This window comes from Oryctolagus cuniculus, chromosome 6 (assembly GCF_964237555.1).
Source record: "Oryctolagus cuniculus chromosome 6, mOryCun1.1, whole genome shotgun sequence".
Classification (NCBI taxonomy): Eukaryota; Metazoa; Chordata; class Mammalia; order Lagomorpha; family Leporidae; genus Oryctolagus; species Oryctolagus cuniculus.
Window position 1 is genome coordinate 23,866,726 of NC_091437.1, and position 16,627 is coordinate 23,883,352.

At 52.7% G+C, this 16,627-nt stretch overlaps 1 protein-coding gene across 5 annotated transcripts in view; it reads left to right on the top strand.

The window, feature by feature from the left end:
- SLC25A48 (solute carrier family 25 member 48) overlaps positions 1–16,627 on the top strand; it is a 49,560-nt gene that overhangs the window by 28,414 nt on the left and 4,519 nt on the right. For 3 of the 5 annotated variants that reach the window (XM_051843408.2, XM_051843409.2, XM_051843410.2), the window contains 2 exons: positions 4,253–4,501; positions 6,753–6,886. The exons of 1 other annotated variant lie outside the window; for it this stretch is intronic. In XM_051843408.2, the coding sequence (XP_051699368.1) occupies positions 4,253–4,501; positions 6,753–6,886 (383 nt within the window). Of the gene's footprint in view, positions 1–3,969; positions 4,146–4,252; positions 4,502–6,752; positions 6,887–16,627 lie in introns of those variants that run through there. One more of the 5 variants, XM_070076120.1, reaches the window with a different exon arrangement.

Genomic DNA, 16,627 nt, shown 5'->3' on the forward strand with positions numbered 1-16,627 from the left:
GTCACCCAGACCCCTCCAGGTGGATTGCTCATCAGTGAGTGCCGCCTCTCTGAGATCAGAGCGCTCTCGCCTGGAGAATCAGGAGAGGGCGCATGGGCTATGGGCTCTGATCTCCCTGGGCTGTGGTTCATGTCTAAGAAGTGATGTTCTCAGTGGGCTGCAGGTGCATCAACCAGCAACTGTGCGCTAGGGCTGCATTTTGTGCCTCGAATTAAAAACAAACTAAGAACAGGAGAGCCAAACAGAAGACAGGGCAGGGGTAGGGACGGCTCCTGAGAGTTCCTGGGCTTCATGGAGAAGCAGGTGAGACTTACGCAGGGGGAGAAGGTCAAGCAAGCATTCACACTCTGGGGCCAGTGCTGTGGTACAGCAGGTTAAAGCCCCAGTCTGCAGCGCCGGCATCCCATGTGGGCCCTGGTTCGAGTCCTGGCTGCTGCTCTTTCAATCTGGCTCTCTGCTACGGCCTGGGAAGGCAGTGGAGGATGGCCCAAGTTCTTGGGCCCTGCACCCGCATGGGAGACTTAGAAGAGGCTCCTGGCTCCTGATTTTGGATCAGCTCAACTCTGCCTTTGCGGTCATTTTGGGAGTGAATGAACAGAATGGAAGACCTCTCTCTCTGGCTCTACCTCTCTCTGTAACTCTTTCAAATAAATAAAATAAATCTTAAAAAAAAAAAAAAAGAATTCGCACCCTCAGTGTGACAAGGAAATGCCAGCCAGACCGCAGGAGGAAAGCCCATTTGCAAGGAGCTGGGTGGTGTGTTTTCAAAAAATGTCACTGTCATAAAAAGCAAAGGCTATAAAAATGTTCCAGACCCTGGACTGGAGGCAGGAAGTGCTCCAAGGACACCATGTGATCAAGTGACAGTTTGAATATGAATAGCAGATTAGATAAAAATACTGATAACTACTTAGGTTAAGTAGGATTGTATCCCTGGTCTTTTTTTTTTTTTTTTTTTGACAGGCAGAGTGGATAGTGAGAGAGACAGAGAGAAAGGTCTTCCTTTGCCGTTGGTTCACCCTCCAATGGCCGCTGCCACAGCTGGCGTGCTGCGGCAGGAGCCAGGTGCTTCTCCTGGTCTCCCATGGGGTGCAGGGCCCAAGCACTTGGGCCATCCTCCACTGCACTCCCGGGCCACAGCAGAGAGCTGGTCTGGAAGAGGGGCAACCGGGACAGAATCCGGCACCCCGACCGGGACTAGAACCCGGTGTGCTGGCGCCACAAGGCGAAGGATTAGCCTACTGAGCCACGGTGCCGGCCGGTATCCCTGGTCTTAGGAAATACATTCTGAAACATTTAAGAGCGAAGAGCCACGATATACATAATTCACCCTGAAAACTGTTCAGAAAAGAAAATTACCTATCTGTGAGTGTGTATGAGAGAGAAAATATGCACATAAATGCAAAAGGATTTCCTTATTACTTACCTTGGGCTGAAAAGAAAAAAAAAAAGTACAAGTTTGATTCTTGCCTGGGTTTTGTTGACAAAGGCATCGCGGGTGACAGGTATTCTTCCAACATCTGCATCTCTCGAGGAGAAGGTTTCTTAGAACACTTCTGCCGGTAACTATTTTTTAACATTTATTTATTTACTTGAAGTCAGAGAGACAGTGGGAGATCTTCTATCTGCTGGTTCACTCCACAGATGGCCTCAATAGCCAGGGCTGGGCCAGGCTGAAGCCAAGAGCCAGAAGCCCCTTTTGTTCTCAGGTGGGTGGCACAGATCCAAGTACCTGAGCCATCCTCCATTGCTTTTCCCAGGCCATAAGCAGGGAGCTGGGTTGGAAGTGAAGCAGCCGGGACTCAAACTGGCACCTACATGGGATGCTGGCACTGCAGGCAGCGGCTTTACCACTGCACCACAGCACCAGCTCCCTTCAGTGAAGTCCTGAGGGCCACATCCAACCCCCAGCTGATTCGCATGCCAACCTGGCCTCTCGCCCTGGTGGTGATTAGCTAGGACTGAATGAGACCCAGCCAAGTGTAGACACGCACCTGCTCATGGGATTGTGTGCACACCCCTGAGTGATGGGAGCAGAGGGAGGAGGAGAGAGAGGACTCCAGCAACAAGCAGTGGGATACAACGTTATCAGCAGGTGAATCTGGGGGGTTGACGTGGACATTCTTTGTACTATGGGTTTTTTTTTTTTTTTGGTTTGTTTTCTGCAAATCTGTAATTCTTTCCAAATAAGAAAGAGGTTTGTTGTTGTTGATGCTGCTGTTAAGTACTGCAGATGAGGGGTGAGGGAGGAGCTGCACGGCTTCACCGTGTAAGCCTGGGTCAGTCCACAGCTTTGCCCTTGTCCTGGAGCTGGTCGTCACCGTGACCCTTTTTTCCATGGTCATAAGTGGGTGCTTCTCAAGCCGTGAAAGCTGCACTGCTCAGTGTGTGCTCATCTGGGATAACAGGAGATTTCCTTCACTGCTTTCCAGGAAGACATAAACCAAAAAAAGCACAGCCCTTCCGCTGACAAGCTCAGTCAGAGGTTTCTCCAACACCTGTTCTCCCACGGAGCAGTGATACCAGGTTCAGCCCTTCAGCAATGACTCCTGAAAGCCAGCTCTGACCCGGGCTTGACTCACGAGAACCTTGACTCCCAGGTCAGGTCAGTGAGCCTGCAGACAACAGTGGCCTTGGCAAAGCTGCAACCTTGGGACAATGACACCTGTTCTGTCCAATGGCAGAATCTCACAGGTGACTCAGACAGTACTGTGGGTTTGTCCGCTGACTGTTACCAGGCTTTCAAAGGCCACATCATGTGCCCCAAACTCAGGATGAGGGATCTCTCCAGGGTCTGCACAGTGAACTTGGGTCAGTGCCCCAAAGTGACTGCCATCCCCACTCGCCTCCTGTGGGGCCCAGGAGGAGGAAGTGAGTGTGGCGTGGTTTCCTGCCCATGCTGTGGATGGTCTAGAGCCCTCTTGCCCCACCCCACAACCCCTCCCTCCCACACACGCCTGTGGACAGGATGGGCTGAGGTTGTGCCAGGTGCACAGGGAGCTGTCCTCAGCCTTGCCTCCGGGACCAGTGTTAGCACACGCTGCACTTTGCCCTGAGTGCTCCAGTTTGGGCTGTGGAACGGGTTTGATCTTACGCTTGTGTGTGACAGAGACCCGGAGGCTCAACCGTGTTGGGGACACGATGTGCCCATTGTTGCTGGGCGGAAAGCATGGGGACTGCGTACGGGCAATGACCTAGGGACAAAGAGGCTCGTAGGCAAGGAGAAGCTCCCCTACGCTTCTGTCCCATTCGTGTCCTGTGGTTGCTTGAGAAGGGAAGGTTGAGAACAAACGTCTGTTTTGCTGCACTGGGACACGAAGGCCCTCTGGCCATGAGTCCAGCTGTGTGTGTGTGTGGCAGAGGAGATCAGCGTCGGGGAGAGACGGGGTGGCAAGGCAGAGATTGAGTGGGAAAGGGACACAGTCTCTCCTGGCTCCAGGCACTTCCACGGGAAGCCACGGACACAAAAATCCCCCACTCTGCTGGTGTAGACCCCTGAGGTCATGCGAGGTAGTCCCTGGACTCCGAGGAGACTTCCCCGCAGCTATGTTGGTCACGGCCTGGACTGGCCAGGGCCAGGGCCAGTGGGCAGGAATGTGCCCAGCTCTCCAGCCAGGCCCTCGCTCTCCAGGAACCGTCAAAGTTAGTGATGGAGCCCCTTGCGTGTTCCAGGCTCCGCCCTGAGCACTTTGCACGCCGCGTGCTCCCTTGTTCATTCTCCAGGCAGCCGGACCCTGTCTGAAAGAAGGAAGCAGGCTGCACGTGCTGACCTCCGAAGGTCAGAACGTTGGGAAGGAGCTGAGAGTTGTGGCCGGGACAGTCTGGCTTCAAGCCTCTCCTGTTTGTTTTTTTTTTTAACCACGTCAGCAAAGGCGCGTGCATGCACAGGTCCACGCACGCCCAGCCTGCTGGACTCTGCAGCCTATTTCTAGGAAGTACTTGATGTGTTTGTCATATCGACCACAGGCACGTTGCAGTCCTATCAGTTTAGAAAGACACAGTGACCGCTGACCAGAAAGCTCTGGAAATCGTCTAGCAATGAGGCATTACCACCTGGCTGGGACCAGCTCCCATGTGGCTGTGCATGTCGGGTCCCTTGGGAGGACTTGAGAACCCTGGTTGGAGCCGCCAGGAAGATCGGAAGGGTTGGTGTAAACCGAGGGGCTCCGTGCGTGGGACTGGGAACAGCCAGGGCCCGGGAGTGGCCGTCGCGTACCCCCGAGTCACCTGCCATCTCCGCCTGTCTCTGCAGCCAAGCTGTCCAGGACAGTGGCCCTTGGGGAGCAGCCGGCGTACCAGGGCCCCGTGCACTGCTTTGCCACCATCGTGCGGACTGAGGGCCTGGCTGGGCTGTACCGGGGGGCCAGCGCCATGTTGCTGAGGGACGTCCCTGGCTACTGCCTCTACTTTATCCCCTACGTGCTCCTGAGCGAGTGGATCACACCTGAAGCCTGTGCCAGCCCCAGCCCTTGCGCCGTGTGGCTGGCGGGCGGCGTGGCAGGTAAGGTCTACATTTCCTTCTCAGCCCTGGGGGAGGGCGGGAACCAATGGGCCACACATGCAGCCACTCAGGGAAGGCTGGGAGCGGGGACAGCCCCCTCGTCCTCTCCTCCTCTGCCCTCTGGGGCTGTGGGAATGGCTGTCTGTGGGGCCCTTCAGCTTTGGGAAGGAGATCTGTCTCCGTGGTCCAGCTGTACTCACTGTTGTCAGCACACCGCAAGGGAGGACTTCGTATATTCCACAAGGAAGGCACCCCCCCACCCCCCCGCCACAGAGGAGAAAGCTCGGGTTCAGAGACAGGGAGTAACCAACCCAAGATCACACAGCTGGGGTCGGCAGTGGCTCAGGGACTCCGCAGGCACAAAGCCGAGTTCATGTCTGCACTTCCTCACTTATGGACTTGGCGCAGTACTGAGAACCCTCCGCACAAGGGCAGCGTGCCTGCCATAGCTCTCGGCCGCCCAGGCGGGTCTGTCTCTGCTGCCCGCCACGCCCCTTCCCTGCTGCTCTCCCCTCCTCGCAGGGCCTTGGAACTTGCTGTGGCCACGGCTTGGGTTCGGCAGTGTGTGGGCCCCTGGGCACTGTGAGAGCGCCCAGTTTGTGGAGAGAAGGGAGTAAGAATGACTGAAGTGGGAACAAGAGAGGATGGATGCAAGAGAGGGGAGCCCCCGTAGACCCAGGCCCCGGGAGGGGTTTAGCTGTGCTGTGGGGGGCAGTAGAGGCGGGGCTGTGGCCAGCGGGGCCAGGGGCACATGGAAGTCCAGGCAGGGCTGCCGCTGAGGAAGGCTTGTCCTGGCTGTGGCATGTGGGATGCAGATGGGAGATGGGAAAAGTCCAGTGGGGAGGAGCGGCCAGTGCTCCTGCTGCTGCTGCCACTCCTCCTCCTCTCCCTCTTCTCCCTCCTCCCCCTCCTCTCCTCCCCCTCTTCCTCTCCCCCTCCTACCTTCCACTCCTCTTTTTCCATCTCCCCCTCCCTCCTCCTTCTCCCTCCCTTCCTTCCTCTCCCCTCCCTCTTCTTCCTCCTCTGATTCTTCTTCCTCACCTTCCTCTCTCTCCTCCTCCTCCTCCTTCTCCCCATCTGCTTTAAACTCAGAGCAGACATACAACTCAGCCCATGTCTTAGCCACCAAGCAGCAGCGAGTCCACCCCCGGGGGCTGAGGCCTGTGCTCTGTGGGCTTGGACTCAGGGAGCCCCAGTGGCTGAGAAGGTGATGAGTGGGAGAGCAGGTGTGAGTGCCCTGGGGAGCGGCAGAAGAGAGTTGGGGTCCAGAGAGGCTTCCCCAGGGCCATGGGCAGGAGGCCAAGGGGACCGGGGCAGGACAGGCAGAGGGTCCAGGGCAGGCCAGGGTCCCTCTGGGAGCTGCTGAGCAGCGTTGAGCAGCACTGAGCAGGAACTGCAAACAGCTGCCCTGGACGTCGCCGTCCGTTTGTTTTTCTCCTCCCAGCCAAGCACGTTCCGGGGTCAGTGTTTGTGCGGTGACTCGGCATCTCTGACCTTGAGTCGCCAAAGTGCTCAGACCAGGGCCCCTGTCCCCTGCAGCGAGGGAGACCCAGTGACCGCAGGCCTGAGGCTTGTATTCCACATATTTGGAAAAGAAAGATTTTTAAAGAAACAACCCTTTCTCCGCCCTTATCCTGCAGTCTCCAGGCTGGCCCTTGGTTGCCGACTGGCGAATCTGCGGGTGTTTAGGTTCCCCGAGCGCAGAGTAAATCCTGCCTCCGGGAGCCACAAGCCTCTCGCCTCTCCCAGACTCTCCCCTGGTGCAGAGAAGGACAGAGCCTGCTGCCTTCTCCCCAGCGCAAGCTGCTGAGGAGCCGCCCCTTACCCAGCGCACCTGGGTCCTGGCCTTGGGCGCCGGGCTTCCCCTTACCCAGCGCACCTGGGTCCTGGCCGTGGGCGCCGGGCTTCCCCTTACCCAGCGCACCTGGGTCCTGGCCGTGGGCGCCGGGCTGCCCCTTACCCAGCGCACCTGGGTCCTGGCCGTGGGCGCCGGGCTTCGCCTTACCCAGCACACCTGGGTCCTGGCCGTGGGCGCCGGGCTTCTCTTCCCTGTTGCATTGCGCCTTGCAGCCACCCAGGGAGACAGACACTGCTGCCCCAGTTTACAGATGAGGCCACTCCTTCTCAGAAGGAGACTCTGCAGGTCCTGACCCTGTGCTCTGTCGGCTCCCCCGGCAGCGGCTCCAGGAGCCAGGCCCCCTGCCCCCAGCCAGCCAGCCTCTGACACGTTTGTCTCTCTGTCTCTTTGCAGGAGCAATTTCTTGGGGCACAGCAACTCCTATGGATGTTGTGAAAAGTCGACTCCAGGCGGACGGGGTGTATTTAAACAAGTACAAAGGTGTCCTGGACTGTATCTGTCAGAGTTACCAGCAGGAGGGTCTCAAAGTAAGCACCAGGGCCACGATGCAGGGCCCCCGGGAGGTCCTGGAAGGAGGTGTGGTGTGGGGGGCCGGGGAGACTACAGCGAAGGGGGATCGGGAGACTGAGCTGCCCCAAGCACCCCACATAAGCTCTCTGGTCCTGGCCCCAGGCTGGTGGAGGAGGAAGGCGGGCCACCCACCCACCTAGCAGAGGTTGAGAGAGGACTGGACACCTGCCCGTGGCCACACAGCTGGTGCAAGCCTCCCTCCCCCACCAGGGCCTGGGCCCATGTCCATCAGTGAGCGCAGTTTGCCGTCTCTCTAAGACACTCACTGGGAGGCGCCAGACACTTGCCCTGCCTCCAAGGGGGATGTCCCAGGGCCACCTTGCAGGCTCCCCGTTCCTCTGTCACCTCCTGTCTCCAGCTGCAGGGCCCCTGCAGGGTCTTCTGCTCTTCTACCTGGCCGGGGCCAGACCCCAGCACCCTGGGCCCCGCTGCTGCAGCGGCTGCAGCCTCCCCCACAGCCCCAGAGCTCGCCCTCAGCACACAGCCTGCCCGCTGCCCGCTGGCCCTGGACAAAGACTGGACTTCCAGGTCCAGTGTCTGAGGCTGCAGCCAGTTCATCAGCTGGCAGGGAAAGGGTGACACAGGCTCTGCCTCGAATGGGCCCTGGGCCGTCCTCTCTGGCCCTCGAGTCAAGAGCCTTGGGTCCAGGCAGGTGCGGGCGTGCGGGTGAGCGGCATCTCTCCCTGGGCCTTCACTTCTCGGGGGTAGTCGCCCCTACTCTGAAGGACAGGGGTGCTTGTAGATAAGAAAGGCTGGACGTGGTGCTGCTTTGTGTGGAAATATGTGACATCTGACTACATGTTTTGTTTTTAACGATTGATTTATTTATTTGAAAGACAATGAAACACACACAACACAGAGAGAGAGAGAGAGAGAGAGAGATTTTCCATCTGCTGGATCACTCCCCACATGGCTACAACAGCTGGGGCTGGGGGTGGGGCTGGACCAGGCAGAAGCCAGGAGCCAGGAGATTCTTCCAGGTCTCCCACATGGGTGCAGGGGCCCAAGGACCTGGGCCATCTTTCACTGTGTCCCAGGTACATTTGCAGGAAGCTGGATCAGAATTGGAGCAGCCAGGACTCAAACTGGTACCCATATGGGATGCTGGTTTCTCAGGCAGCAGCTTTACCTGCTACGCCACAGTTCCCACCCCCTGACTTCATGTTTTGAGGGTGGATAAACTTAGAGCTTTTCTGTTCTCATGATTGTAATATACTTTAGGTTTTGTTTTTGTTTGTTTGACAGAATTACAGAGAGAGGGAGAGAGAGAGATCTTCCATCTGCTGATTCACTCCCCAAATGGCCACAGTGGCCAGGGCTGGGCCAAGCTGAAGCCAGCAGCTAAGGTCTTCTTGCAGGTCTCCTATGTGGGTGCAGGGGCCCAAGCACTTGGGCCATCATCTGCTGCTTTCCCTGGTGCCTTAGCTGGGAGCTGGATCAAAGTGAAGCAGCCAGGACTCGAAACAGCTCCCATGTGGGATGCCAGCATTGCAGGCAGTGCCTTACCCGCTATGCCACAGCTCCGGCCCTGTGGTTTGTTTGTTTTTCTTGAAACAAGAGCCCCTCTGACAGGAGGTGAAGCCTCACTTGTTTTTTGTTTGTTTTGCTTTGTTTTTTTAGCAGAAGCAAGGTTTGTCAAGGAGTCAGCAAGTAGAAAGGGACACAAAACACATAGCCGTGGGAGGCTGCACTTTTATCTGAGATGCGCTGTCCACTTCCCAAAGCCTAAAGTGTCCTAAGTCTGCAGACGTCGGAGGCGGCAGAACATCGCTGTTCTTGTCTCCTCCAGAAACGACTGCTCTGTGAAGCCCGAGATTCCAGAAGCAGCTGCAGCCGGGCACTGGTCTCACATCTTGAAAGCCACCAGTCCCTGGTGTTCACACAGAGATGGGTTTTCAGCAGAGAGAGCAGTGGCTGCCTGAGGAACCGTCTCACTGGCAGATGTTTCAGGACTGATTGTTCAAGTCTTTTATTAACCAGTTAAAAAATAGGCAATGACCACACACAGGAAGCTCCCGGGGGTCAAGGGACTGAGTCCCTGCCACCCTTGGGTCCCCGTCCTGTCCCGGAGGCAGCGACCACTGTGCGTTCCTGTGATGGATCTGGAAATATTGACAGCATGTAAAGCATTCGACAGGATTCAGAGGCGTGTGGAGAATGCACATTGCTGCTCGTCCAGCTTTTCTTTAAAAAATGTATGTATTTGAAGGACAGAGTGATAGAAAAAGAGGGAGAGAGTCATACAGAGATCTTCTACCTGCTGGTTCACTCCCCAAATGCCCACAATAGTGGGCTGGGCCAGGCCAAAGCCAGACTCCATCCGGGTCTCCCACATGGGTGCCAGGGGCTCAGAGCACTTGGTCCATCCTCTGATGCATTCCCAGGTGCATTAGCAGGGAGCCGGATGGGAAGTGGTGTCGCTCCCTTGCCCACAAAGGAACGACACTTCTCCCAGCTGATCAGTCTTCAGTAGACTTTTATTTAAACAGGATAGAAAAAGAAACCCTTGAGCAAGGGGAGCTCTGAAAGAAAGGGGAAGCTCCCGTACCATATCACAAACAGCTTATATAGTATATCATTGTTGAAGCATGTAATGCAAGCTTAGTCCATGCTACAGTCCATGCGGCGGCGCTCCAATCAGGTGCCTGATCACGCACAGTCCATGCGCTCCTTGTCCAACCATAAAGGTGATCACGCGCCTTCATCCAATCAAGCTCCTGGTCACGTAGCAGGCGACTCGGGTGCTAACAACAAGCTTCCACCTGGTGTTTTCTCAGCCTTGGTCAGTGGGAAAAGAAGTACGGGAAGCCCCAAGGCCGTAGTTGTTTTGACTCTAGCCTGGGGTTATGAAACGGTCCCCATATCACAGCTCAACAGAAACCATAAACATCCACACAGCAGTAACTAATGCCAATGGTCAGCAAGCCAAGCCTTAGCATGTGGGCCCATGGCCGGCTCATGGGTCCCACATCTCCCCCTTTTATATTTAATTGAGAATGGCCTCTGTCTTAGGTTGCCCTTAGTCATCTCTGTCCTTACCCGTCATCAGTAACTCTGGCAGCTTGGCCTAGAGCCCTGTCTTAAGTTGGTACAGGATGCTGAGCGTCTTACCCGTCTCTGAGTACCATTCCAGCCCAACATTAGGTGAGAGATGAAACATACAGCCAAATATCAATTATTTTGATTACAAAGGAGGTTTGGTACAAAGTTTTAAATGATGAATCTCAGTCCATACAGACCGTAGCAAAGTTAGCACAAATTGCAGAACACACAGAAAACATCCCATACAAAGTAGGAAAAGCAGTAATGGTCCAGCCAGCATTAATAACCGATGATTTCATTGAAACTCTCCAAATGAATAGTGGGCTAGTAATAAACATATGTTGCATTTCACTCTTAAGTTTATCAATAACAGTCTCTATATATGGCACATTGTTAGTAATTGTCGCTCCCCCTCTTTGTGGAGGAATGACACAGGACCCTGCGCTGTTCTTTTGTCTGCTCGGCCCTCCCCGGGTTTGCTGCTGGTTCTTCCCGGGTTGGCTACCGTCCCTTCCACCTCCGTGGAAGGGCGGTTCCCCCTGCCACATTCCCCACTTCCGCGGGGGAGCGGCACACCGCCGGCCGGCTCTCTCAGGGGCTGCACAGGTGTTCCTCTTAGATGTTCCTGGTGCATGTTGTCTCTCTCCTCCTTTATAGTCCTCTTCCACCAATCCCAACTCTGCTACCCACACGCCGAGTACACTGCTCTCCTCCAATCAGGAGCAGCTCCTGCAGCTTGTCAAGTTGGTGAGAGGCAGCTGGGTAGAAGCTGTTTGTTCCTCTCCCAGCGCCATATTGTGGAGAGCAGATGCATAGAATAAGTCTTAATTCCAGTAACTTAGTCTAGTCCGAGTTGCTCCCAGTTGCTCCCCACAGATCCCCCTTTCTGTTTATTTTTGGCGTTGATACGCGCCTGTCTTCGGTGTCCCGCGGCACACACTCTGCTCTGCTTGCTAGAGTTGCCCACAGGCGCTTACAAGTCCTATCAATCAGGCAAACCGAGTCCGGGTCCTCTCTTCGCCATGTTGTGAGGAGGTTTTTAGGCACTGATGCATGCCTGTGTTCGGTGCCCTGCAGCGCATGCTCTGCTCTGCTAGAACTGCCTGCAGGTGCTTACAAGCCCTACCAATCAGGCAAACTGAATCCAAGCCCTCTCATTGCCGTCTTGTGGGGAGACTTATTGGTGTTGATAACGTGCCTGTCTTCGGTGACCTGCAGCGGGTAAGCTGCTAGCCGCCCACAGGTACTTATCGTCTTACTAATCAGGCAGACCGAATCCAAGCTCTCACATTGTCTTGTTGTGGGGAGGCCTTATTTTTCTCTATTTCTCTACCTCCGGGCATTCCTATTTCTCCTATTTTACTTCTATCTGCCAGCATTCCTATTTCTCTCATTTTACTTCTAAACTTCTGTTTCTCTTATCCCCGCGGCTTCCCGGTGCCCGCCCCGAGGCTGCTTCTTGGCGCCTCCCCCTCGGCGGGTTCCCGGCTCTGCGCCGCTTCAGCCCGCGCTTCTCTCATCTGCGCGGCTTCCCGGCGCCCGCCCTGCGGTGGGTTCCCGGCTCTGCGCGGCTTGGCTTCACGCGCTCTGCGGTCTCCACGGCATTCGCGCCCGCACCATGGCCTTCGCGCTAGCCCCACGTTCCCTATCTATCCGCGCCCCGTGCGCTCTCTCTGCGCGCGGCGGCTTCCACGAGTCACACAGCCCAGCTCACGTTTCCGCCACCGGCATTCAGTCCAAGTTCCCCGGACTAACCTGGCGAATTCCAACCTGGCGGCCCACGTCTCTGCCTCTGGTTCCAGATTTTCGCCTTTTGCTCCCCGGGCTGACTTGAAGAATTCCAAGATAGCTTACATCTCCGCCTCAGCCTGCCCCCGCGGCTTCAATTTCCCTAACATTTTTCTCTACCCGGTATGTTTCCCTAACTTTTCTTCCAACAACAATATTCCCCTCTCATTTCTCCCGGTTTCTCCCCACAGTCCGCATCCGAGTCCAAGCCTCCTCCAGGTTTCACTTTCGCTTTCAATCTCCTAGATTCCCCGCCATAGTCCGCATCCGAGTCTATGAAAGCTTTCACTTTCGCTTTCAATCCTAACTTCTTTCCCACAGTCCATATCCGAGTCTATGCCTAGGCTTTCGATAGCTTCTTCCAGCACCTTTTCCGTCCGGCTTTTCCCTAGGCTCTTTGCTAGTCTCTCTCTCCGGTATTTTTCCACTTCTTCCCGCTTCTTCCCTCCTAGGTTTCCTATCCGAGTCACAGCACCATTATGTCGCTCCCCCTCTTCGTGGAGGAACGACACAGGACCCTGCACTGTTCTTTTGTCTGCTCGGCCCTCCCCGGGTTTGCTGCTGGTTCTTCCCGGGTTGGCTACCGTCCCTTCCACCTCCGTGGAAGGGCGGTTCCCCCTAGCCACTTTCCCCACTTCTGCTGGGGAGCGGCACACCGCCGGCCGGCTCTCTCAGGGGCTGCACAGGTGTTCCTCTTAGATGTTCCTGGTGCATGTTGTCTCTCTCCTCCTTTATAGTCCTCTTCCACCAATCCCAACTCTGCTACCCACACGCCGAGTACACTGCTCTCCTCCAATCAGGAGCAGCTCCTGCAGCTTGTCAAGTTGGTGAGAGGCAGCTGTGTAGAAGCTGTTTGTTCCTCTCCCAGCGCCATATTGTGGGAGAGCAGATGCATAGAATAAGTCTTAATTCCAGTAACTTAGTCTAGTCCGAGTTGCTCCCAGTTGCTCCCCACAGTAATGTTAAAACAACATCCCCCAGGTACAGATTTACAACTTATATGATCTTTTAACAGCAAGTAATTGTTAGCTGCACGGTTTGAAAGCACTTCTGAGTGAACTTGATCCAATTCTTTGGCTATATTGGATAGCACAGTAGCAGTAAGATTGATTGCTTTGGTCACCAAACATGTAAGCCTTCATAGTCCACGATCATTTCCAAAAGCCAGTCCAGGAACACTTACTACTGATACAGCTATGGCAAGGGCAGTGTCCTCTCCTATTAGGATGACGTTGTTATTGTAGTCTTCAGGTAAAGCACGCCGCCGCCATGCTCTATCCGCTGCTGTAAATACAGATGTTAGCATCAGGGCCACACGGCCCAGGGAGCAATTGTGGAAGTTATCAGAGGCTAATGATGTAAAGGCATGTTGGTTACATAGAAAAACCCATCCCTTAGGAGCCCATGTCCCATACCAGTACTGGATCAGGTCCATTCCATTGATTGGTGATAGGATCCCTCCATTTCACCATTGTTCTTTTTCACAGCTGTTTTTAAACAGTTAGAATTTAACAGAGACATCAAGGGAACATAATAGATTACTTTAACTCATTGCTTTAACAGAAGATCAGATTTCGATTTTATGTCAAAGAAAATAGACTAATAGTTTTGTAACCAAAAATTTCTTCTTCCCATAACATTTTGCAACTTTCTCACACCTTCTGTAACTTGCTCAAACCTTTCTTTTCTCCTCCCCTTTTTTTTCATTCCAGTATAAACCAGCCATTAAGATGAAGAATTTTTACAAACCATGTCCTTCTTTTATTTAAAAATCTCTTTTCCTTATAACTTTCCTTATCAAGAACACACTTTCATACTTGTGACCTTTTACATCAAAATGATGGTATCTGGGACTGCAGCAGTCAATGGGAGAGTAACTTTGTTCAATTCCCTGTAATCCACAGTCATTTTCCAGGTTTCATTTGGTTTCTTAACATGTCAGATTAGATAATTCCTTTTAGTGATTATGGGAATCATCACTCCAGCACTAACATAATTTTTCACTGTTTTAGATATTTTCTCATGTCCACCTGGAATTCTGTATTGTTAACACTGAATAACCTTAGTTATTACAGAGGCTTGATATAATTTTTTTACCACTACCTAGCAGTTTGACTCAAAAGGGCAGCATTTTCTGTTTCCCAAATTGCTTACACGTGCATCAGTATGCAGATAACAAAATCCATCCTCACCTCCCCAAAGCCTATAGTTCATTTCCCTTTACTACCGGCACCGATTGCAAAACCTCAATAACTTGTGGAGACTGTGCACTCCGTAACTTGCCATCCCAATTTTCACTCAATTCTGAGCAGAGAGCCCATTCCTTCACCAAAGAGGCGAACTGAGGGTCTTTTCAGCCAGGAACATCACAGGTTACACATGCAACTTCAGTTTTCTTTTTAAAGAAAGGCATGCTTTGCATACTTGCGGATCCTGCCAACTACGCCAATTTGTGACAGCAAATTGTTTTTCAGCTGTCTCCTGTGCACAGACTTAGTTACTTTTAGTTTAATCTGCAAGAAATACGCTGCAAGCCTTGTAGTGCACACTAAAATTATTTACAGGAAAGATGGTAAAGGAGCATAGATTAACAGAATGTTGCAATAAACATGGCTCCATGGCTTTAATGATACTATAGCAAGATGGTCCACTGATCCCTGTAGGGAGGGCCTGAGGCTGGCCCCACTTCTAGTTTCCCCGAACTCTGTTTTTTAATGAATTACCTTCTTTATCAGTTTTGGAGTGACATTCATTGGCCCAATTCCTTCCCCTTTAGCACTGGAAGCAAATCCCAGGAGGAGCCTTATTTTGACTTATTTTTGACTTTTAGACAATTTTTGTACATGTCCCTGCTGCCCACATTTATAGCACCCTCGTTTATTGGGCATAACCCTCCTTGATGATTTTTGTAATGACATACCAAGCAGAGTGGCAGGTCCTCCTGGATGTCCTGTTATTAATCCATTTTGTTAATTTCTCATCAAAGGGACTGTCACAGAACACCTCAGTCACAGTAGCCAATTGATCCATGTCCACGCTGTACTTATATTTGGTAGAATTTACAGTACTGTGGGCATCACTAGGCAATCTTCACACAGCTCCGGAGAAGGATCCATACTAAGAATTAAACATCATTAGTAATCATCACGGGCACATTTAACATTCAACTTGACTGCATGTTCCCCTGAAATGAAATAGCAGCAACAGAGGCTTGCTCCGGCTCCCCCTTAAAGCCCCCAAGGACAAGGGTGGCTCATTGCCAAGATTTTAGGCAAGCAGTGTGCCCCGTCTCGGATCTTGGCCAGAGAGCCGAGACACGAAGCATGCCCACCTGTTTATCAGAAAACTTTCCTTTATCCTCCTCCCCGGGAGCTGGCCAGGTTCCCAAGGAGCAGGAGAAGGTCATCTGGCAGCAAAGTTTCTTAGTTACCAGAGCCAAACCTAGGTACAAACCTCTTCATCCCAAAAATTTGTCCTTACATTTGGCCCTTGGGTTGCATTGAGAGGTAGACATAATTAACACATCATAAGAATACAATACAAATTTTTCATACAAGTATACATCCAGCAATCAAACACAATAATATTCAATGTTTTTTAAGGATAAATTGAAACATATTTGAGGGAATTAGCCTCTTATTATCTGTACTTGTTACATTTTTGTAGGTTTGTGGAATCTTAACTATTTGTAGCGTATTTTAATTTACATTTTTTTTGTAAAGCGAATCAAGCATAATTTGCTCAAGCATTCCTGTCAATAATAGGGGTAGAGTTAGTACATAATGCAAAAACAGAATGGGTAGTCTGGACACTTTGTTACCACAATTCCTCATTTCACATAGTAATATTAACTTTACAACAGGTAACATTTACTTCAAATGAAATATTCAAATGTAGGGTGGGGGTTGTCCAGTGTACACTGATCTCGGGTAAATGCGCAGACAGTAGCCACTTTAACGGGCGTCCCCGTAGTTTTTAATAAGCGACTCAGTAGCAAGCGCAGTTTGGTGGTGGAGTGAGTATTGCCCATAATCCCAAGGTTATTCCTCCGGCCCTAAATCTGGGCATTTTTAACTCCCGCCTTGTAGGCGCTTTATTTCCCCGTCTTCTCCGACGGGACCGCGGTTATCCCTAGACATATCGTTTAACCCGTCTAGACTCCCGTGTATGCACGCTTCACTTTTTATTCTTTTTACCCTGCTCTAGGCAGTCCCTCGGCGTGTCAAGCACGCTTGTTTATCTCTGGGTTTATCTCCGCAGCACTTACCTCTTTCAGCGATCCGAGTCACGGAACCACTTGTCGCTCCCTTGCCCGCAAAGGAACGACACTTCTCCCAGCTGATCAGTCTTCAGTAGACTTTTATTTAAACAGGATAGAAAAAGAAACCCTTGAGCAAGGGGAGCTCAGAAAGAAAGGGGAAGCTCCCGTACCATATCACAAACAGCTTATATAGTATAACATTGTTGAAGCATGTAAGCAAGCTTAGTCCATGCTACAGTCCATGCGGCGGCGCTCCAATCGGGTGCCTGATCACGCACAGTCCATGCGCTCCTTGTCCAACCATAAAGGTGATCACGCGCCTTCATCCAATCAAGCTCCTGGTCACGTAGCAGGCGACTCGGGTGCTAACAACAAGCTTCCACCTGGTGTTTTCTCAGCCTTGGTCAGTGGGAAAAGAAGTACGGGAAGCCCCAAGGCCATAGTTGTTTTGACTCTAGCCTGGGGTTATGAAACGGTCCCGATATCACAGCTCAACAGAAACCATAAACATCTACACAGCAGTAACTAATGCCAATGGTCAGCAAGCCAAGCCTTAGCATGTGGGCCCATGGCCGGCTCATGGGTCCCCACAAGGTGGAGCAGTCAG